A 23,942-nucleotide genomic window follows, 5' to 3' on the forward strand; every position below is an offset into this window, starting at 1 on the left:
AATGTTGGTTTGTGTATTTGTGTTAGAATATAGTTTATAATAGCAGCAGTGGCCAAAATATCCTGAATTTTGAGTATAAGTCATGCCCCCAAAACACTGGATCCTACACTTCCCATAATGCAACTTGATAGCATCTTTCATTAGACCCTCCATGCCAAAAAGACAACCACATCTTTCAAATTCAACACGCCCAGTTTGTATCGCAATCTTTCTTTTACAAAATTTTAAGTGAGATGAGCTCACAGAAAGAAAAAATAACTTAATTTGCTAAAAATTGGTGGAGGGCCCCTTTAACTTCACTGCGAAATTCAACACACAATACCAGCAGAGGGAGCACTTGGTTTAAAAACACCCTTGAGCTCTTAGTGCGCACAAAGCCCGTTGGTTTTATTTATTGGTACAGCAGCAAAATACCTTATGTAATAAGTGCACGTGAGGAGCTGAAGAAATAATAGCTTCCACAACAAAACATTAGGTTATCATTTAAGGGGTAAAAGTATGTTGTATTTAATGAACCACAAATTACAATATATGTAGCATTTTTTCCATGTTGACAACATTGGATGAAGACATTCATCCATTTTATTTGTCTTTATGTGTATGCACACATCACATACATGCACAGGGACTGTGTTGCGCATGTAACCAAGGTATAGTGGATTACGCTGTTGTGTGTATCTGCTGTAGATTCAAGTTTGTGTGTGTGTGTGTGTGTGTGTGTGTGTGTGTGTGTGTGTGTGTGTATCAGTGTTCTTAGCGACGTGGTAAACTCTAATCCGCTCTAAGCCCAGGGCACCACAGTCGATGTCCATTAGTGTAATGTGCTGGTGCACATCTTTCCTTCTCTATTTCTTCCTCTCTCTCTCTCTCTCTCTCTCTCTCTCTCTGTCTTTTATTTCATTTTTCCATGCTACACCATAGTGCTTTAGATGTCTTTGCTAATGTTGCATATTTGAGCCATTTAGCTCCAGTTTTGGAGCAATTTACGACTAGTTAGCATAAGCTCTCTGACTTCTCCCCTCCCTGTGGAAGGGCTCAAGTTAAAGCATGTTTTCTTGATGCGATGACCATAATATAACGTTATGTCACACGTGTGTTACATTGTGGGTTGTAAAATGTGACATAGCAATAGCACCTACAAAGAAGTCTTCATAGGGTGAGTAAATCTACTGTTTCCCCCTTATATAAGGCTGAGTCATGTGACGTGTGCGGAGGGTCCCTTCACGACTGTCACAGGTCGGTGTCAGTGGAGGATGTGACTGTGTTAACGCAAAAGAATCAATCTCCCTGAAATGAGAAAATTCAACATGATAGGAGAGGAAAGAGTGTGATATTTGAGAGCAGATGTAATTTTTCACTGTAAAACCTCAGCCTTTTTTATTGGCATTATTTTCAGTTATTTATTTGTCTGGGAATAGTTAATTCACATAATCTTTTTATTTTTAATTTTTTTTAAAGCACATGTTCCAAGTGGATCTTTATCTTCTTTTAAGCTGATGCATGTGTTCTTGCCTACACCTGAAAAACTCCCATTTTGACCACTTTTTTTAACTTCTTGTCTAATATCCAAGTACCACTGTGTCTCAAGAGTAGTATTTACATTGTACAGTCCCGGTTCTGTTCTAACTCGTGCATTCATACATTGTTGCTTGTGTTGTGAGGGATTTGAAGCTACAAACCTCAGGGTGTTTACTTGGAGCACGAACACAAACCAGTATTGAAAGTCATTTAAAAATAGAAAGGAAGCTCAGTTTGGTTCGACAGTTATGATGGTTTTATTGGCATTTTCCAAGGTATTATTTTCCAATGATGGTCACAGTTCAGAAAAGGTTAAAGAGACACGAAACGAAAAGAGTGACACTACTGCAGATAAATATGGGCCTCTCTTCAGTGCGGCCTACATATGTAGCATGCGGTTGTCATGTCAGGATATTTTTGTCTGAATAAATTAATAATTCAGTGTCATCTAGCAGCGGATGAACATGCATAACACACTTAATGGATTGCTTGATACTGCTGGGGTTGAGTCATGGGTAAAGCAGTCCGGCCTGGGATGTGAAGACGTTCCTACCAGTTGAATTGCTTGCTGTTGAACCCGTGACCTTTATCAAAGCTCCACCTGCTCTTATCATCAATCACAATGTTACCTATTATGGTTAATGCCCAAAATGTCCCATCGACAATGCTGTTCACACCACAGCCGAATGCAAAATGTTCGCTTAGGGTCTTATAGATAGAGATTTTATGGATTTCAACAAATCAGTTCAATAACGAACTGTCGCTTTAGACTGGTGAGATTTAGCTCTGAAGAAAAGGTTTAACACTATACAATCAATGGCATCGAATTGCATTAATACTGCTCCATCTAAGAGTTGATTCATTAGCGGTCATTATCCGAATGGCTCCACGTCAACATAAGTGACTTGGTGGTTATTGAAACGGTGGCCTTGGCTTCAAGCTGTGAGGGCTGCATGTTCACTATATTCACTGTGGTCTTATCCTGTAGCATCACGACACCCTAACTGATGAACACGCGGCACGTCTCTCATGGACAACGCCGGGACACTGATATGATGGGGGACGGACATGTTGGAACAAGGTGTACATACAGTTTATATTACACACAGACTTAAAAAAATAAATAAATAAAATAAAGGAGTGATGAAGAAAACAGGAACAAGTAATCTAAGTCGATGAAGCCATTTAAGAAGCGCTATGTACAGCGTGGAGACACTTTGAGTGGATGAAGTGTAACAGAACTATTATTTGTTCACAAGATTTCAGCGACACCACAGAACAACAAGACAACAAGGGGAAGGAAGTGATGGGCATAATCAGGGGGGGGGGCAGAGGAATGTATGATATGTGCATGTGTGCAAACCTCTATCACAATAAAAGCATGATTTTGCAGCGCCGGCTGTCGAGCATAGGAAGTGGGCGCCGGGCGTCGGTGTTGGGGGGGTGGGTGTGATGGGGGGGGGGGGGGGGGGGTTAGGTTAGTTGGTGTTGTTTTCTTCAGGGTGATTGGGGTGAAACGGGGATGAAAGCACTTTTTTTTTCTCGCTGCAGTTTAGCCACTGCCCAACATCTTTGTAGCACGCTGGTTGGCCTCGTCAATCCTGGTCTTGTTAGAATCGGCCTGAAAGAAGCACACGCACAGTTCAGCCAGCGGCCGGCGAAGGTGTGGGGGAGGAGCTACTTTAAAAAGGAGAATGCAGGTTTGTTTTCAACCCGGTGTGTTTAACTGGTGTGCATAACTGTGGCTATGTGTGTGTGAATCTATGCGTCATGCTGACTTATAATAAATAAACCTATGCGAGAGCCCCGTACAGCTTGCCTATTAAACATGATCTTTACATGAATCATTTCGAACAGCTGACCGAAGGTAAAAAAAAAAAATCTCAATTTATGGGCTGACCTAGTCACCCTGCATATTCACATTTCTGGGAAATACGCTGGAAATAATCCGCAATTATCCTTTAATGTAGATAATCGTACTAATTGAATTGACAAAGTGGACAATTTGGACGTGTAACATTCAGATTTACACCCAGATTTTGTCCACTGGCACGTGAATCAGATTTGCTCCAGCACAGCCACATCCGTTGTCACATAGCTGAGTGCTGAGCATCTAATCCATGCTGAATATCAGCTAAATACTCCATAGATTAGCTGGCATTTGCTCCAGATTTGCTGTCTTTCATTTACATTACATTTAATACAACAAAGCTCCTTCTTGATCCTCACATTGCAGATCCATATTGCCGATATTTTGGAGCATCGCACCTCGACACGTAAACTCTGTTGGCACTATTTACTTTGCTACCCCATCAACCAAGACAGCTTGTTGCCTAGTAACAACTAAAATCAGACTTGTTTCCACCAATAAGTATGAATTTAGAACAGCGAAGAGGCCAAGACATCAAAGTCCTGCAATTCTCTAGAAATAACGCACCCTTTCCCACCAACTTAAAGCCGACATGAGCAGTACCTTCTCCATGATCCTGTCGACCTGCCGGTTCTGGGTGTCGATCTCCTGGCCCATGTCCAGGGCCATGTGACGCAGATTGCCAATGATCCCGCCCACCTGCTCCAGGTTCTCATCCATCTCGTTCTCCCGGGCGTCTTCTGTTACCCTGGAGCACACATGAGGAGGGCAGGCCAATGACCATGTTAAGATCTTTTACATTGCGCTGGAGAGAACGAGCCTCACTAAAACGGCATGGTACGGAACAGTGTACAGGGAAGATACAATGTCTATAAAGCAATTAGATAAGTCAATAAATAATAAAATCACAATGTTCTTCGAATCAAAATGTATTATATTACCACATGGCACACTTTATCTCACACACTTTATGAGCCGTCTGGAGATTCAGTACCATGGAGAGCACTCTACATCGATCCGGTTTTCCAAGGAATTGAAAAAAAAACTCAGCTGGGGGAAGAAATCCTAATAATTCTCCAGGATCCACAAAGATTTGATCATATGTCATAGCATTACTCAGTGATTCCCAATCAGAGGGTCGGGACCCCTCCAACAGGTCACAAGATGATTAAAACAGCTCTGCTACACAAATTTGAATTCATGTTTGTCGGCTCAAATCATTGCTTTTTTGTGGATAGTGTTACCTACTCTAGTTTTGAGCATACATTCCAATGACAAAGTTAAACTTTTAGACTTCTGACACTAGTGATTGGTGGGGGGGGGGGTTCACAAGCGAAACAGGCTGGAAACCAGTGGAATGGAACACATATCCATCAGGTATTTGTGTCCAAAATTGTTGCAATTTAGTTTTTTTCTAAAAATGAAATTGCTAAATTGCTGTACTGAACCCTTATTGCTGCAGAACGTGTCCTGCTTCTTCTGCACAGGCCTTCAATCCGTAAACCTCAAAACATCACAGTGAATTGAGATTGAAAATTCCAATCAGTCCCATGGGGAATAGTATGAAAACACAGGTTAGCAACTGACACGTTGTCCATAATGAGGGGGGAAAGTGTCGAGAAGAGTCCAAATGGGGCGACCTATTCCAGGATGAGTCTCATGTAATTTTACGTAAACAGTATCACACACACCAGCACTTACGCAAACACACAGCAAGCAGCAAGCCTGCCAACTACTACACACAGAGGGACACACACACATACACACACACACACACACGTAGTACTTACCTGCGGATGAAGCCCCCGCTGATGGCCATCTGTTCACGTTCGTCCATCACTCGAGCCCCCGGCTGGCTGTTCACCACTCCATCCTGGTTCGCTCCCCAGGCCTGGCCCCCGCCCTTAAACCTACCACACACACATTTCCGTCAGGGCCAGTTCAACTTCTGCATTGTGTGCTTGTTGTATAGATACTTGTGTGCCTATGTAGATATGTGTGTGTTTGCACTTGTTTGTGAACGTAACCAAGGCTAGGTGTGCATGTGAGGTTGTGTATGTGCATGTCTATGTGAGCACATGTTTTCTAGCAATTCACATGTTCAAAACTCACATACTGTGTGTTTGGAATGCATCGCGTTAATTATGGTGTCAAGTCAATTAGCCTGCTAGAAGCGGCCTGCCGGCCACTTATGATGCACCTACATACGTGCGTTTGCAATCTGTGAATAATTGATCCCACATGCGGATCAATTGAATCCGAGCACAACAAGCTGTGTTCGAAAAGTTCTCCTCAAAAGGTAAAACCCTCTCCCACCACGAGCACATACAGAAGAGCACAAACACAGAACACATAATGACCAGACTCCGGACGGAGGAGACACGAAAACACACACGTGCAAAGTTGAGAGGACGTGCAAGGCGGAAGACATGGAACACTATGTTTGACACGGGGAGGGGGAAACACGTGAAGAAGGAACAGGATCAGACACACGCTGTATCTCGTGAAAGAAAGCCGAGCAGTTAGATCCCTTGTGGAAAACCAACCAACCCAAAAAAAAATTATGAAAAAAACAGTGAGTGAATGGTGATCATTTTTACATGCAAGACTATGTAATACAGTAGCTGTGATGAGCCCTTCATTTCATCTGGATGTAAGATGATACACTGTATACAGTCAAATAGGCAAATCTAATTCTTAGCATTTGTTTTATTTTGCTCGGAGCATCTGATGAGCGGAAGTCACCACTGAGGACAACACAATGAACACAGTTCAAATCTAAAATCTGTATTTGATCCCTCTTCGACGAAAGACGACCACTGTGTGCGACACTGTTGCGCCGAGGTGGCGGAAACCCCGCCCATCAGGTGCTCCAGTTTACAACAACAAGCAAGAATTATTTTTCACGTGCTATTTGACCCTGGCATATAAAGAAGTGTATATAAGATGAAACACATGACGTTAAAACCACAGGATCACATAACACGTGGTTCATGAGATGGAGGACCAAAGAGCTATAGAATAGACAAGATCTGAACCCAAAGACAATCACGTATGGAAGCAGGACCGAAAACGGACCACGTGGAGGCGGCAAACTGCTAATATACCTTCATAACAGGAAACAAAAAGTTCAAGCCAAAATCAGGTGGTGACCATTAAACAAACACCAACTGCTACAAAATGACGGCTGTGATGCAAATAAAGCAGATTAGTTGCATGTGCCAAGAATAGTGTCAAGAATCCTGCTCAGCCCTGTTTTGGAGAAAAGAATCGTCTGTTGTTAAGAAGTCTACTGAATCTCCAGAGTGGATGTAAAAATAGTGGTAGTACACAATGACGACAGAAGACAAGAATTACTCAAATTTGTCATTCTATGTCAGATCTAACACAGAAGATTAGGTTTTTTTTGGCATTCGTTTTAAGTATTTCCTCAAGATCACCAAAAATACAGCACCGTCTACACTAATACCATTTGGTAAATCATTAAGGCATCGCTGAATTCATTCCCAGAAGAATGACTGCGAAACATCATGCTGCAAACCCACCAAAACCCATATATAGCCATTTATTTCTTGGTTTGTCAGCCACTTGTGTTTTCTATAGCTCTGAGATAGACAACTGTATACAGTATGTGTATTGGTCCCAGATAATTGTACGCTCAGACATGACTCAGTGGCCATAGTTTGGCTGTTTAGGAGGACCAGAGACCAGATCACACAGGAGTTTGGCAAAACATTGGGGAATCCACCTTTATATCAAAGCTTTCAATACGTGGTTTAAGCGTTTTAATATTAAAACGGTAGCACTCGACGTTGAGTGTGCCCAAGTTTACCCCGCTCCTGTATCGTTCATTAGGACAGTCCTGAGGGCAGGGGCCAACTGAGGCATCCTATGGTTACAACTTGTTGTCTGGGGTCGTTTGCCAAAGTTGGTGTGTTGAAGCGTAAGTTAGACATTTTTATATTTATCTTTAAAAGTTCACCACCAGTCCAATATCTGTAAAAACGCCCTGACTTATTTTAAGGCTTGCTTGCAATGTAACCAGTTCATGTGTTCATGGCTTACTGTCTAAATATTGTATAGAAAATAGCATACATTCAAGAATAGATTAATCAATCACCACATCTAAGAACTGGGACCACCAAAAATGTTTACGCTTAAAAGGAATAGTTTGACATTCTTTGGAAATATGCAAATTTGCTTTCCTGCAGGGAGTGAGATAAAGAATATTAGTGTGCTAAACTAAGCCATAAGGTACATATGTATTGTACAGACTGGATCTTCTCATCTAACTCTCGGCAAGAAGGAGAATAAGAGTATTTCTTATACTGCAAGAGGATAAAAATCAAATGAGTAATTTAGTGGAGAAGGCAACTAGTTGATTTATTCTTTGGTTGGACTTTGTGCACAGCATGACTGCATCATGCTGCTGGGATTGGGTGGGGTTCAGAGGGGTGTAGTGGTGGGTGGGCGCCGTGGCCCAGATCCCTGCTGACGCCGCTACCTGCTGGAAGAAAATCTCTAATCCAATGTGGAATGAAGGGCTTTTTTGGGTGATGACAAACAGCAAAAAAAAATAAAAAGTGGCATCGGAACCTGTCGTGCAGATGTGTGTGTCGTTCATGCATGCATGCACACACACACACTCTCAACTGAAGCAAATACACCCACACCCACACCCACACGCATGCAGCACCGGTGCCTGTTCCGGGAACGTGATGCTGTTGTTGCTGTTGTTGTCGTGGCTACGGACCTGACCGCTCACACCACGGGTCACCATGCTCTAACACACCAGAAGCAGGCGGGCGGATAGAGAGGCAGGAAGGCAGGCACTGAAACACATGCAGTCAGGCGACACAGGCAGCACCTACTTGTTACAGGGACATGAACATAGACCACAGAACTGTCCTAGATTGTTCAAATTCTTTTCTGCATCCTTCATGTCCTTATTGATTTGGTCCATCCCCTCCTCGATGCGCTCCAGTTGTTCTGATTACCAACACATTGTCATTTTTTTCCAGCAAAAGAACGAAAGCACGTGAGAAGAGAAGAGAGGTGGAAGAAGTTGCGGGTGGAGGGAAGGGGGGGGGGGAGGGGGGGGGGGGGGTGTAGAGAGGGTGAACAAAGGAGAAGAGACAAAAAAAAGACATTGACTGTGACAAGAGAGACATCAGACATCACCATCACCACCACCAGCACTGGACAGGCAGGACTCAGGGCTCCTGGCCGGTACCTACTTTTTAATACATGGGCATATCAGACCACAGCATTGTCCTATATCTTTTAAATCTTTCTCGGCCTCCTTCAGGTCTGCGTTCACCTTGTTCATGCCCTCTTCCTGGCGATCAAGTTGCTCTGGTGAGGATAAAAGGCATGAGAGCAGTGACATAAATTTGACTGGTTGTTTTGTTCTAGGGTTGGCGCACTACGCTACGGTGCAAGAGGCAAAGATTGGTTTCGGCTATAGATGCAGAAGGCAAAGCGGGCTATGGATGAATTTATTTCCTTGGAAATCTACAAGGGGTTCTGACAGCTTTTGACTCATACCTCCATCCAAAGTGACACACTGCTTCTTTCTGAGTACTTCTTATGAGCGGCCGCGTCGGCAGCCGCACGCTTCATGTGGTGCTGGATGTTAATTCGGAGTACTACTGCACGTCAACGGGAGCGTCAGGAGAGGCAGTGATAGGCGGAGGGCTTAAAAGCAATTGAATAAATGAGCGACAAGATCAATGAACGGATCATGAAGCGAGTGTGACAAAAAACAGCAGTCAACGGGGCACAGAGCTATAAAAAGCTCTGATTCAAGGTCGAATCCCCTCTCTCTCTCTCTCTCTCTCTCTCTCTGGCTGGTTAATGGTTGTAGGGCAGGATACCAGTAATCTCCATCAGTGGAAAGGGGGCACTTTGTCTTCCGGGGTTTGAATAGTCACATTGTGGTGCAAGAGGACACAGATGGTCGCAAAACACTGGCTCAAGATATATTGGAACGAGTGCTGCTGATCCAGAGTGTTGATTGTTACCGGGATTCAGTCTCCACGTGCGATAGTAAATAACGACCTTGCTCGGACCTTTACGGCAGTTGTGCAGATCTCTGCTATCGGGGTCAGTTTTCTTAATCATGAAAGCTGAGGTATGTAACAGCCACAGGAGGGACTGCCAGAATACAAGATGGCAACATTTGACCTGGGACGGTTCACAATCTGTTTACAGATACAGATAACTCGCAACATCTTAGTGGAAAACCAAGACGACTTTGTTGTCGCTTCGCTTTCTTTTCCCACTTATCTCACGCTCTCTAAAAGCCAGAGCTGTTTACACAGAGCGCTAAATAAATGAAGCAAAATCTTAGACAGATTTTGAAAGCTGAGGCGAGAGGATCAGGAGGATGGATTAAGATGAATTTTCTGCTAATTGGACGGTAGAACTGGGCGGTGCAGTAGACGACAACTAAATGGCCTCCAGCGGTAATCCCAGGCAGTGTGAGTGAGGGCATGAGTAGAGACGGAACGTGAGAGAGAGAGAGAGTCATTGTTTATCTCCTTAGCTTCAGACAGCCGGGCAAACCTGCCTCCTCTCAATCCGTCTGGGGATTATCGTGGTGGAGCCTCCCCCTTCCCTCCTCTTCCATAGTCTGTCACAGGTTTAGCCAATAAGGGCGCATGCCTCATTGGCGCAAATGCCCCGAGCGGTGAGTCCCAGGTTCGATTCCCATCTCTGTCTTTCCCCACGAGAAAGCAGGGTGATTCAAATGAATGCGTACAACAGGCCCCTTTTCACAAGCAGCATGTCAAATCATCATGACATTTCCAGTTTTTATACCGGATGAATGCGATATTCAATGAAATGACTGATCTGGCCGTGCTTAAACGTGGGAGAAAGCTGATGACAGTGGTGAGAAAACTGGAAAAACAACAACAACCTGCAGCTGAAATCAACTGTTTTAAATTCATGGTTCTCAACTGCACCGACAAATCATTTGAATTTATTAGCACTTTGATTCGCGCCTCTGACTAGCTTCTTCTCCACGGCAACGGCGGCCAAGGATCATTGTAGAGTTTAGAGTCGTGTGCCGTGCCGAGATGACGGACACTACGTGATTTCACAGAAGCGAAGAAGGAATAATTAAAACTGGTGGCCATAATATAAACCTATAAGATTGTTACATTATTCAGGAGAGTCCTGTGTTTCTATGTCGAGTGAAATTGAGGATCGTGTTTAAATAAATACTTGAAATGGGAAAACAGAATAGGGAAAAACACTTCTGGAAAATAATTAGGTCATTGGGTTTAGGCAACGGTATAGAGTGCTTTCACAAAATCTTTACGAACATTAGGTTAACGCAACAAAACCACGTAGTTAGGTTGAGGAAAACCATTACGATTGTTAGGTTTCGGCAACAAAACCACAACAACACTTTGAGACACGCGGTGTCGAACACCAGTCTTGTGATTGAAAGTCTTGTGTTAATTTCACCCAATCAAACTCCTCTCACGCCCACCATAAACTAGTTCTGACCTTTGCATGGTCACATGGATGCGTTTAATTTGTGTGTCCATCACAAAAAAAGATCCTAATTGAAAAAACAGACAACTCGTGTCCCTGTACACAACACCAATAGATTGCATTTTGTGACTATTTCACGCCCTGTTATGGTATTGAGCGATCTCCTGTTATTGGTTTGAGTTTTATCATTACAAAACAAACATCAACCATGCTCCTTGTACTTGTTCAGCTTTCGGGGGGGGTGGGGTGGGGATGGAATCCAACCGACGGTTTGTGCTCCGAGCTAAAGCGTTGCGAGTTGCTCACCGAGGCCGAGCTGCAAACCATCAGCCCTGAACGAGACGTAATTTAGGTCAACATGCATGTAATGGCCGAGCAGGGAGGGACTCATAGCTGCAGTGAGACCTCCACCACACGTAATACATCACTGCAAGAAAAGAAAGTATGACCTGCGTGTGTAAAGGGCAGAGGGATTAGTTACCCGCCAGTTTACAGCTCAACAAGACCGTGTTAATGACCACACGCATGGGCGGCTATCACTCATGAGCCTTGTTTGTCTTTCATGGCGATATTCGAGGGAATTCTGGGTGTAAATAACGCGGCGAATATATCAAGGCGTCCGACTGTAGAGGCTCGTGTAGTTCGGCGGCCATTGTAAATGGGAGGGAGGGTCTGGAGGGAAGAGGGGAGGAGAGACAGAACGAGTGAAGACAAGAAAGCGCTTCATCGTTATTATTATTATAAGTGATCTCCAGGCAAAGGAGATGGAGAGGAAGAACGTGTAGAGGTCAGGGGAGAAAAGCGAAAGGGAATGAGAGCAGGGGCTGGTGGGAAAGAGGAGAGGGATCATGGGACAGAGAAAAAGAAGAAGAGGAAGACGGGAAACAGAGAGAGAGAGAGAGAGAGAGAGAGAGAGAGAGAGACAGACAGATGGGGGATCGGGTTAAGAGGACATTTGCCGAGAGGCAGAGGTAATTTAAATCTGTGAATTCATTGCTGTCCTGCGCTAACAGCAGTGAGTCGACGCAGCCGCGAAGACAGGAGGGAAGAGAGAGAGGGAGAGAGGGGAAACAGGCTATCTGTTCCTTTGACAGGCCAATTAGGCTGCTTGTTCACGCATGGAGCTGAGCACAAGCCAATAGTGGGAATTTAGTGTGGGGGTGGGGCGCGACCGAGGGCCCACATTCACCACGGGGCCACAGAAGGAGCCCATAAGATTGCACCCTCCTTTCCTTTTTTATTTTCTTACCATGAATTTAATGTTACTGATTTTAAACAATGTAGTCTGTAAAAAAAAGAAGAAGACGATATGTCTAAAAAAGATTTAATATCATGCAGTGGGCTTTGTATGTTTGTGTTCCTACAGTAGTATCTGGTACTCCATGAGAGGCCCCTGACCTTGCTTTTGCTTTGCTGTTTCGGGGGACCTGGTAGTCTTGTAGATATTTAAAGAAATGTTATGATTAATTTAGCTTGACATAAAAGAGTCAGTTATATAAGCTGTAGAATGCATTTTGAATTAGCGCCGGCTGGCTGTGTTTCACTCAGGGACAGTCGGTTCCACTGTGCTGCAGTCTACGAGGGCTGAAGTACTGCAAAAGTGGAAAACAAAACAAAAATCTGATGCACAGACACGTCACATTTATTTTTGTTGTGTCAAAAAGCTAGATAAGTAAAAACGAGAGTGCTAGAGTGACAGTAACAGAGGTGGATTTGTGGCTGTAAAACCGTTAATCTTAAGGTGAAGGATAAACCGGCACTACTGCTGATGTTATTCAAGTCAAACTGTCGACAGTGCAGATGCTGTTTTTTTGTTGCTAGTTTTACACAGTAAAATCTTGTTAACTGATAAACGCACACTTGTGGCCTGCATTCCCGTTTGTAAAGCGGTTACTGTGTGGATTATTATCGTGCATGGCCTCATGTTTCTCGGCGGTCAACTGGCAGTGAGTGTGGTGATCCTGATGGGGCTGTTTTATGACTTCTAAAAGTTCCTCCAGAGCAACAACGGACTTTATGCAACCGTTTTCACTGGCTGAGTACCCAGATTGGCGGAGTATCTCCTTTAATTCTTAAAGCTACAGTGTGTTGGATTTGGAGGCATCTAGCAGCAAATTGCAACCAACAGAAACTTCTAGCGTATGCCAAGCATGTAGAAGAACGTCAGTTGCCCGCACAAAAACGGGAAAACGAGAACGGCCCTCTCTAGAGCTAGTGTTTGGTTTGTCTGTTCTGGGCTACCGTAGAAACACAGTAGACTCCATGAAGAGGACCAGCTCTAAGTAGATATATAAATGACTCATTCTACGCTAATGAAAACACAATGATTCTTATTTCCAGGTGATTTTATATATATATAGATATATATATATATATTAATATTGTATTCCATTTATGCCAATAGATCCCCTGAAATGCTTCACACTGGTACTTTAATGGTCAAGCTATAATTTGGGCAGAACTGGAGAGGATGTGGATTAATATGAGAAAGATTGTTTGTTTGACATTACGGGTCAAACTGATCATTGTTTCCCCTCAGAGAAAAGAGAATGGTAAAGTATATCTAAAGTTTACAGGAAGAATAAAAGCGCAGTACCTGTAACAGGGAGGCGAAGCAGAAGGCTAGCTCAACAGTCACATCCAGTATAATCATTTCAGCCACATTAGCTCAGACTGCAGCGGAGGTTACGTTTAAGGACCTGGCTGAAGCTCAGAAAGAAAGAAACTGCTCTTCTACTTTAGTAATTATAGAACCATAAAGGTCATCTGCATCTGTGCTGTACATCTGACTGGGACTCTGCGTTATACTGGACGTACTGGTGATGGCGACTCACTCATTATACAGCACAGAGAGAATCGGTAGTAGAGCAGATGTCAAGTGCAGACAGATGTTAGAGAAACAGTGTTCAGTGATCTCTCTCCTTATGAACTTACCTCCCTGCTCATCCAACATGACCAGAGTCCTGATGCCGGCATCTTTGCTCTGACAGACAGACAGACAGGAAGGGAGATGGGGAGGGGGGTGAAAAAAAGAGAGAGAAGAAGAGAAGTTGGGAAACGAGGAATAAAATGTGACAGATCAGTGAAGGTTAACAGAGCAGAGCTATCAGGACAGCAGAGGTGGGTCAAATTACCGTTTGAAATCTATTTTTGTTGCTGATCTTGTCTGGCACAACAGAGACAGCTTGATTGTAAAAGGGACATTTTTGGGAGATACACCAAGTTGTTTTCTTAAAATGGCCATCAGTTAAAAAAAGAAATGCAAGGATTTTATTCATTACATTTGACCCAAGAATGGAGCAAAGTCATGGGAATGAAACGCTAACACCAACGCTGCACTCTGCTGGTGGTACATGAGAGGCGGGTAAACCAGGTAGTGCCTTTGGGACTTCCTGTCGACATGTCTACAGCTCTGTTTTAGAAGCCCGCCTCATACAGGGACAGACTTACAGCTGACTATCAGGCATAAAACTAAATTGCAAACCTCCCCAAAAAAAGCAACCTTACAGAAGATAAGAAAAGGCTCAAGAGAAAATCAAAAAAAAACACAGATATATATTAATGCGCGATTCCTTGCACAGAAACCACCAAATGGCGGTGGTGCTATATTTGTCATGTTCCCTGGGCTGGTACCAGAGATTTGTTGACAAAGCTCCAGTAACGTAACATTCTGATTTGGCTCACAAAGTGGGCACGCGCTCAAACACCCCGGCACACACAAAACATGAACATTCGTGCAGACATTTTGCACAGTTATTTCTCCGTGCATGCAGGGGCCGGGCGTCGCCGCATAAAACCACACTTCAGTAAGCACACAATAACCGCATCAACCGCCGCGCATCCGACAAAACAACAGCTTTGTGCTCCCCATGAGCCCGAGGCTTCCTCTGGCAGATATTAAAAACCAAAGGCCGCTCGGTTCACGCTTCAGCTATTTTGGATCAAAGTGCGCTCTGACCTTCTTGGAGCAGTGATAGATAGAGACCAGCGCTGGAGGCCAGTCAGACGTGCCACTGATATAAGTACCAATAAAACCCACCGCGGCAGAGGTCTGCCAGCGGCCGTGGATCTGTATGGGTAAATGGGTTTCTCCTGAAACACCGAGTGAGCAGAAGAGAAGCGGTGTGTTTACATGAGCTTTGTGGACTAATAAATGATAATTAAAATAATCCCCAGCAAACAGAAACTCATGTTAGATAGAGCTAATGTTTGCAGATACTTGTGCTCAAACCCCGTTGAAATACTGCTTGTTTACCTGCCAGGAATCATGGGAAACCACAAGACATGCGAGGTCGCAGTTGCGGCTCCTGAACTACAGGACAGGATATCGGAACGCGCCAACTGGCATAGTCTGATAAGATGACATGACATCGTTCTGTATGGCTCATTAGACACACGCACACACGCACAAACACACACACACGCACGCACACACACACACACACACACACACACACACACACACGACAGGTTGTTGAGTTCTCAGAGTCTCCGGTTAGGACCTGATGATTTTTTAGCAGATTTTCACAATAGTTTTCTGCCCAGGAAATGAACATGGCGGGTGTTTTCAAAAGATTAATAGAGATGAATATTTTAAACCCATCTCTCTCTTCTTTCTTTGTTCTTCATTTCTATGCTCAGCAGTGTTCCGCCCTACGGTCTATGTTGTCTTAAAGGTGAGGGTGAATTAAAAGATTCAAGGTGGTGTCCGTGTCAGTTACAATCCTTAAAGTAAACACAATCAGTGTCACTTTGCCCTGCATGAAAGACATTGAGAAAAGTTGAAGGCAAAGTATAAAAAATGAAATCATGCAGGGAAAGAAGAACGTAGTAAGAACAAAGAGCAATATAAAAGAAAGAGGGCAAGTGGTCCGTTGACATTGAGACAGAGTCCTGGTAATGATTTTTTCATTGAGATGTCTTCTGGAATCTATTCTAACTCAGTCACTGTGGAGACGAATGCTGCTGCCCTGCTATTGGTCAAACAAACACCGGAGGCGATATCTGATAAACACAAATCTACGGAAGCTTTACATTTGAATCATTTGATGGGTTGATTGATGGAACAATTTAAACACAGCAGATGGTAGCAGTGTAAGGTGATGTATTATTTAAGTTTTTTCATTAGAATGTCCAAAATGTACTGTCTATATAAATCCTTCATAAAGCATTTGAGAGTGAATAACACAGTCTCGGTACTTTAAACACAGGCAAACATTTATGTATATCACACCTTTTTGATTCATTTATTTGCATTAGCCTGAAGGTAATTAGCTTAATTTGCTTTAATTATCTGAAGATGTTAAAAAAAAAAACATTTTTGAGAAATCAATATGAGAACATCGATGTCTCTCTTATCCATCCAGTAGATAAATGGCTACAGAAGATTAGCTTAGCTTAGCATAAAGACTGGAAACGCCGAGCCCAGCTCTGTCTGAAGGTAATACAGTCACCAAGAAAGCACACTTATTGACACATTTGTTTAATCCATAAATAACCAAAGTCTTCACAGTGAGACTGTCAGGCAACCAGCAAAGACTTTGGAAACAAAAAATGCAGCTTGTTGTTTCTCGACTTTGATTTTTATGTGGATCACAGAAAAAAAGAAAGAACATGTTAAATACTGAGCTATAAGGATTCCACTTTGAATACAAATCCACACAATTGTATTATACTTTTTCTGTATTTATAGAAGTTTTAAGACTCAAAGGGGGAATTAAATGTCTTTTTTGATTTATTTATTTGCTCATCGAGGCTACAGTGTAGTGATATAACAGCCTGCATGAATGTAATATCACATCCATCTTGTGTAATGTATTCTCTGACTTCAGGCCTGAAGCTGCCCGTCAAATCAGATCTCCCGTTTCTCTGCTCCACAGAGGCACTGCATTTGGACTTGATGTCCTTCGCCGGCTCCTCTCTCTAACTCTCTGTTTATCTTTCTCATCACTCTCCTCATCTCGTTCCTCGTCCCTCCGTCTCACTTTCTCTTTTTCATTTCCATCTCCCCTCGCCAGCTTTCTTCACAGATCATTCTGACATACCGAGTAGATTCTCGTTTCTGTTCTCTGCCTGGTGGCAAGATAACCGTTTTCATAAGAACTTCAATATCTCTGGATCTTTCTTAATAAAAATTGAGTTGCACTACCAAGTTTGTTCATTACGCCGCTGGTATATTTAAGATACTGATACGGTAAGATATTTGATTTATGCTGCTAATCCATAGATTTTGCATGTATGACAGAATTGCTGTTTTCAATGTTAATAATTAATCAGTAACACTTCACTGAAAATGGTAGGTTTTTAATACTAGACATTCCATTACACATAGTGTAAGAATACATACAGTGAAATGTGATGAATTCCAAATCATAGCTTATATTCTAAATAAATTATTTTAAAAGTGGGAAAAGTGCTTTTTCACTTTCTCGCTAAGAGTTTGAAGTTCAATCCCACTCTTATACATCTATCTGTTAAATATGAAGCTACTGCCAGCAGCTGGTTAGCTTAGCTTAGCATACAAATTGGACACAGGGGGGAAACAGATAGCCTGGCTCTGTCCAAAGGTAGCAAAATCTGGCTACTATACTATAGCACCAGTTTTGCCGTCAGATTAAACAAGGTACAACATGTTTATTGGTGAATGTTAGAGCTTCTGGTAGGTGGATTGCTGGACAGAGGCTAGCTGTATCCAACCGTTTAAAGTCTTCAGGCTAAGCTAAGCTAGCTATCTGCTCGATCCAGCTACAAAATAAAGGTCATGTTGCACACTGGTCTGGAGAATGAATTACGGGTCACATTTGCACGAGACAAGGACACGTTACATCACTCTGTGAGTGTTTACTGACCTCTAACTGACATTATACGGACTTTATGTTTGTGGACAGTGATAAAGAAACCCAGGAAAGAATATCCTCAAAGTCCCGGTGAAGTCAGATCGTCTTTAGCTACTGTACTGTTACGTATTCTGCAGTGAAACTGAATATTTGAGAGGTGTACATTTACAAGAGGGATTTAAATCAAATCCTTTGCACTACACCACACAATAGTGCGACAGTGTCAGTATCACTATCACCACTCTTAACCTCAAACTACAGCAAAGAATTTATTATTCACGCCATCGTTTTCAGATTTACCTTGTTTATTTGCATTCCCTATAAATTGATTTCACAATGTTGCTCTCCACTGTAAGGTCATGCATTTCAAATGAGACTCCATTATGATACGGGCTCTGCATGGATTTGACAATTACATTTTTAAGTATTCGGCCGATGAGCTCAACCAGAGCGTCTCACCGAGTACAAAAGTAGAATAAGCTTGAGTTTCTGGATCATGGAGATTATAAGAAACAAAGAGTAAAGAGAGGAAGAGTCAGAGCTGACAGTGCAGTATAGTGTAGGTGTGATCCTGTGAGGGGGATCATGTGAGAGAAAAGTTAGAGAAGGGGAAAGAAGCCTTAAATTAAAACATAATTATTTTTATGAATGGTATGAATATTATCCCAAAATGATTTGATATCAGAGCATTTGTGAGAATATTCAGACCACAAACTCAAATGAACGAAGTTGTATAACATCTGTATTGTATGAAGAGGCATGTTGAGCCTCATCCATAATCTATGCTGCCTTATTGCCACATTGCAGTCTATATTAAGCCCATTTCTCTGGTGGGGATGCAAAGCGAGAGGGATGAAGCGCATGCTGTCAGCGAGAAGCCAAAACATGACACAGTAGCTGTTTGTCTCGGCTCTAGCACTACCACGTGGGAAAAGGCACTCTCTACTAACGAACCGCCGCACATCTTCAAATCAGAGACGAACAGTTGAAAGGAACAAATGGCATTCCCTTGGCATTATCTTCAAAAGGGCAAACATTCAGCTACCGCCGGCAGAAAAAGCCTCGTCTGTTGAGCGGGCCACCGTTTGGGTCAGCCCCAGTTCTCCCTCTGTCCTCTCACGGCTTTGTCTCATCAAGACACGGGGACTGGTCCAGGGGTCAGAGCAGAGCCCAGTCTCTGAAGCCAGCAGCTGGAACTAGAGGTCCCACACAAGCTCATGGCAATCTAATACCGGTAAAAACCGCAAAATCAGCTTGGAAATACGTATTCCAGTTACAACTGCAAACAATGTGAAAGAGTTCCTGTCTTCCTGCAGACAAACACGTTAGCCTATAGGAGAGCAAACATGAGGTCCTCCTTAATGAAACGGAGCGTATACAAACTCTTCCTTATTTCTCTGCAAGGTGTTGAAGTGACTGGCTTTGAAATATATTTTCTCCCATACAAACCCAGTCCACCATTAAAGGGATAGTTTGGGTGTTTTGAAGTGGGGTTGTATGAGATACTTATCCACAGTCAGTGTTTTACCTTCAGTAGATGGCGGTCGGCACGCCCCCTGTTCAGAAAGACGGACAGGAGTACCGACACAAGAGCAAAGCAATGTACTGCTGTGGACGGGGGCAGCACGTGAACATATTTTAGCCACCTAAAGGAAAGGCCCACCTAGATCAATCAATATCTATATGAGTGTATCATATAAGTGTGTTATCTTCACTGTTTTTGTCAAGGCAGCCTCGTGGCTTTAAAGAGAGCGTACATAAGTTTCACTTTAGTTAAGCTCCCCGTCTGGAAAGCGCTGTCTGACGTCAAGATGAGGCGCTGAAAATATGAATCTATTGTAGTTATAATACACGGACTACAACCCCTCTTCAAAACACCCAAACTATCCCTTTTAAGTTTCTACAGATGGTCGCTGTGCTCGTTGTCCACACTCCTCGGACACCAAGCGCCTCTCTCGTTCAATTCAATTTTTAGCTGGCAGTAGGAGCAATGTAGTGGTCCCCCACTGTTTGCAATAGATGAAAATAATATCAATATCATCTGGGATTTTGTCATCGTGATATCATTCTTAAATATTGACTATTTTAGATCTATAAGGCTGGGTTACAGTACAGTGATTTCTGAGCTTATTTTAGTGTTGGTTCAACAAAATAACCAGACCCAACAACTTGTTTGTTCATTTGCTCATCAAATTCCCAATGAAAGGTTTGCTAAAGCTCCGATGGTGCTGCCCCCACATTATATCATTATATATCAATATATAAGTACAGTATTTGTTTTAATATATCAGAATATTTGAGTTTGTCAGTATAGCCCAGTGCCAATTCCATATCTGGATAGTTTGTCTATGTAATGGTTTCAAGAAAAAGTATATATACATATAGCTATCATGATGTCAAATTACTATATATATATATATATATATATATATATATATATATATACTATAAAATAATATACAACTGTTTGGTTAGGATGACGCAGAATAAAATCACATGTTCCACTGCTGATTCAAGTTTGTATTTAACCTTTCAAATCGATAGTGTTGAGGATGAAGATGCACTCATTCACCGAGTGACAGAGCTGATCCATTAGCTGACTCACCTAGTGAATCCTTGGTTCCTTATGGACTTCACCTACAACCTACCTCCAGCATAAAGATCACGTTGAGGGGAAGTTAAACTCTCTATATAACCTATGCAGCTCCATCTGTATTATTTAGCACGAGGCAGGTGCTGATATGTAAGAAACCAAAGAGAACTCGTTGTTTGTGTCGTCACATGAGTGGCCAACTCACCTCCTCAACCAGAGACAGCATACGCCGAGTGCTCTCCAGAGACTGCAGGGACAGAAAGAGAGGGCAAATGATTAGCTGAGAGTCCACAAGAGAGCGAATACAGACACGCAGCACATCACCTGTAACATGAAGCAGAAAGACGTCTCTGCGTGTTGAGAAGGAATATTTAAAAGGTGTAAAACGCACATGTGAGAGGCAAGAAAAGTCTAGTGTCGACGGACAAATCACTGATCCTCAGTCATAAAATGAAGCTTGATTATTCCTCTCCTCTGATCCCAGGATTAATTATCTGATTTCTACCTTTTGTTGGCTAACTTTCCGCCCTCTGCAGGAGCCCTTTTGAGTCTCATCTATTTCTTAAACCAAACACCATTTCATTTCATTGCTAATCCTCATTTGGCTCTTTCCCCTGTGTTATCTCCATCCATCCTACCATCCCTGACTTCCTGATTGCTCCCCTCCCCTCCATCACATCCACGGAGCCTCTTGGCCTTGCATTATCTCCTCATGAATGTTTAATAAGGCCATTGGAGCTGCTCCATTATTCTGCAGCACAGAATTATCTGCTCTTCCCGAGCTCCTCTTGACTCATTTAAAAAGGGCAAAGTTCTTCCATTCTTCTTCTTCTTCTTCTTCTTCTTCAAAAAAAAAGAAGCCTCGTCTTGATTAAAGAGACTTTGAGAACAAATTGCTAAAACAAGGGAGGGTCAGATTTACAGTAGCTGTGTGTGTCAGCCTGCAGGCTTTAGAGAGACATTTGTGTCCTTACAGAGATGAGAACAAGTCGGAATTGTCATGTCGTTGACAAAAAAAATAAAAAATCAGTTTTGACTGTAGACCAGAAAAGTCCTCTCAATTTCTCTGTTTTCTGCTTTCTGTTTGTGCTTCACCAACAGCGAGTTACATTCTTCTTTTTGACAAAAACTAAGTAATGGAATGGAGATTAAATTGCATATTTTTAGCTGTGATGGTTCGATGTGCAAATGTCTAACTACCTGGGTTATGACCCGCTTTCTGGATTTGTAAATTCACAATTCACAATGTCGTCTATGGAAAGTATACAGCGCACAAAGTAACTGTGAAAAAATGCATGTTCGTTTGACTGAAGACTGGAGCCCAAGAAAAGAGGTGAAAAAAAATGAAAAATACAAATGATGATGTGTCACATATGATGAGAAATACATTACAGATTAATAAATAAATAAATAAAATCATGTGCAATTTAAAGAGTGCATATGACTATCAATATCTGAGGAAGTTAGACCTTAAACTAGCAGCCACTTCAGCAGGTAACACAGGATCATATGCAAAATAAAATGTGATGTGTCATCTTTGTTTTTCAATATTAGAGCAGATGTTTATATGTGGGTCAATCTGTAAGCATAAATGCCGGAGTACACAAGTGTGTGTGTGTGTGTGTTCTACTGTACCTCATCGGCTATCTGGTCTGCGCGTGTCTGCAGATCCGCCAGCTCATTGCGCATGTCTGATTCGTCGGCCATGATGACTGTTGAACTTTGACCTCAAACAAGAACGACTGGAAGGGAGAAAGAGAGATGAAGAGAGAGGTTAGTGTAGCAACAACACTACAAAATAAAGCAGTATGACAACCGTTACTTTGTGCAGCATGTGACCCGGAGTGTGAGAAAGATTAGCTGGCAGTAAAACAATGCTGTGCTGGTGGGCGTTTGTTGCCTCTGGGACCAGTGGGACATGAAACACTGTCCAGGGAGTCCAGCTTGAGTAGCAGATCTGTGAATTTTGAGGAGGCTGACATGGCTCTGATCCTTCACCATATACTGTGATGAGCTGTGAAATGATTCAACTGCTGAGGTCGAGTCAGGTTCAGATTTCAAACAGAAGAATGAAACCTCATAACTATCTATCTATGGACAAACTGTTCCATAACAGCAGGGTCGAAAGGTTCAATCGCTCCTTGTAGCAGCTACTGTCAAAGTGTCCTTCAGCAAAACAGTGAAGAGCCTTTTACACCAGCCCTGAACTCCATAGCACTCGGCAAAAGCACTGTTTCACACGAACAACTACTAGTTTGTGGGAGGCAGGGATTACAACTCAATGCAGGTAGAGTCCTCTGTGTTCCTTTAAAAAGCTGTCCAATACCATCAACCGTAAGCACAAGTGATAAATAATTTACTGTTTAAAACACTGTGGGTAAACAGGCTCTGCCTTTGTATACAGCTCCCAGTCACGCACGCAACCAACACACCGTCCTTTGGAGAAAGATGGTCGCTGACCCAGAGTTTCCTCCTCGGGGATGATCAGAGAAGGGAGATGAACGAGGGATGAGCTCCATCACTGTTTGAGGGCAAAGTGTCACCAGGGTCTATTTTTGTTCCTCTGACGCGCTGCCAGACAGTATTTCATGAAGCCGCGCGCAGCAGAGCTGGAGGAATGGTCCATGAAAAATGGATGTTGCTGTAGCTCTGCAGGCTGACAGAGCGACATGCTGCTGCTGCTCCTGTTCGGGACCAAGGAGACAGAGGAAACCGGCTCAGTCTCTACGTTCCCATCACTCCTTCTCTACCTCCCTAATGCAATCCAATCAGATCTCATTTGTGCCTCTAATGCGTTCTTGTTTCCATCGCACAAATCATATTGCGAGAGGTTTTATAGGGCTAATGTGGCTTGATATGAATTTAACCACCCAGCAGCATTTTAGCTCGGGGATCATTAAAGCTTGATGTAATCTAATCTACTGCAATACACAGTGCAGCAATGGGACCAAGGGCCGGCTGACTTTTGGACTCAATCAGGTGCTGAGGCTGCAGGAGGAGACTTACTTTGATTGATTTGACACGGCAAAAAAAACATTTCTAAATCCAGGTTTTTATGGATTAAAAAGCGGAATCTTTTTATGTGCTACAAAAACAAATTCACTTTAAGTTGTTGTGATATTGCTACGGTGTAGTTTGTATTCATCTTTTAGCCTTCCTATGACACTTTCTGGTAAAATAGCAAAAACAGATGGGATTCCTGTGGATGTACCACCTTAAAAGCTAGTCTTCTGATGGAGCCCTATAGGCCTCCATCAATAAGTCGCCGTCACAAGGTCTCAAGATGAATACACACAAGGTCAGTTTGAGTCACAGCTGGATGTTTGATAAAAGTATCTCCTTGTTCTGCCCCGCCTTCTGTCTGTCTGTCTCTGCCTCCATCCCGGCGGAGTCGTCAGGGCGGTTAATAATTGAACATGTGCCGGGAAAAGAGATGGAGAGGAAAATAAAAAAAACAGCCTTCTCAAAGTGCTTCTCTCGTTCTTTCATGCCTGCTCTCTCTCTCTCTCTCTCTCTCTCTCTCTCTCCATATGTGTGTGTGTGTGTGTTTTGTCTGCTATACCACTTTAAAATATTTATGTTGCCATTTTATATTTTAGCCATTCGGCTGACGCTGTAT

The 23,942-nt window shown here is 42.8% G+C and overlaps 1 protein-coding gene across 1 annotated transcript in view; it reads right to left on the minus strand.

The window, feature by feature from the left end:
• Window positions 1-1,761: 1,761 nt before the first annotated feature.
• LOC142933801 (synaptosomal-associated protein 25-A-like) overlaps window positions 1,762-23,942 on the minus strand; it is a 35,020-nt gene continuing 12,839 nt past the window's right edge. Inside the window, exons 2-8 of the mRNA XM_076078029.1 lie at window positions 21,959-22,065; window positions 20,529-20,570; window positions 13,829-13,877; window positions 8,260-8,377; window positions 5,179-5,298; window positions 3,992-4,136; window positions 1,762-3,139 (exon numbers count right to left, since the gene is read on the minus strand). Coding sequence (XP_075934144.1) covers window positions 3,071-3,139; window positions 3,992-4,136; window positions 5,179-5,298; window positions 8,260-8,377; window positions 13,829-13,877; window positions 20,529-20,570; window positions 21,959-22,030 — 615 coding nt within the window. The 5' untranslated portion in view covers window positions 22,031-22,065 and the 3' untranslated portion in view covers window positions 1,762-3,070. The remainder of the gene's footprint in view (window positions 3,140-3,991; window positions 4,137-5,178; window positions 5,299-8,259; window positions 8,378-13,828; window positions 13,878-20,528; window positions 20,571-21,958; window positions 22,066-23,942) is intronic.

This window comes from Anarhichas minor, unplaced genomic scaffold, assembly GCF_050575085.1.
Source record: "Anarhichas minor isolate MPS153535 unplaced genomic scaffold, ASM5057508v1 ptg000062l, whole genome shotgun sequence".
Lineage (NCBI taxonomy): Eukaryota > Metazoa > Chordata > Actinopteri > Perciformes > Anarhichadidae > Anarhichas > Anarhichas minor.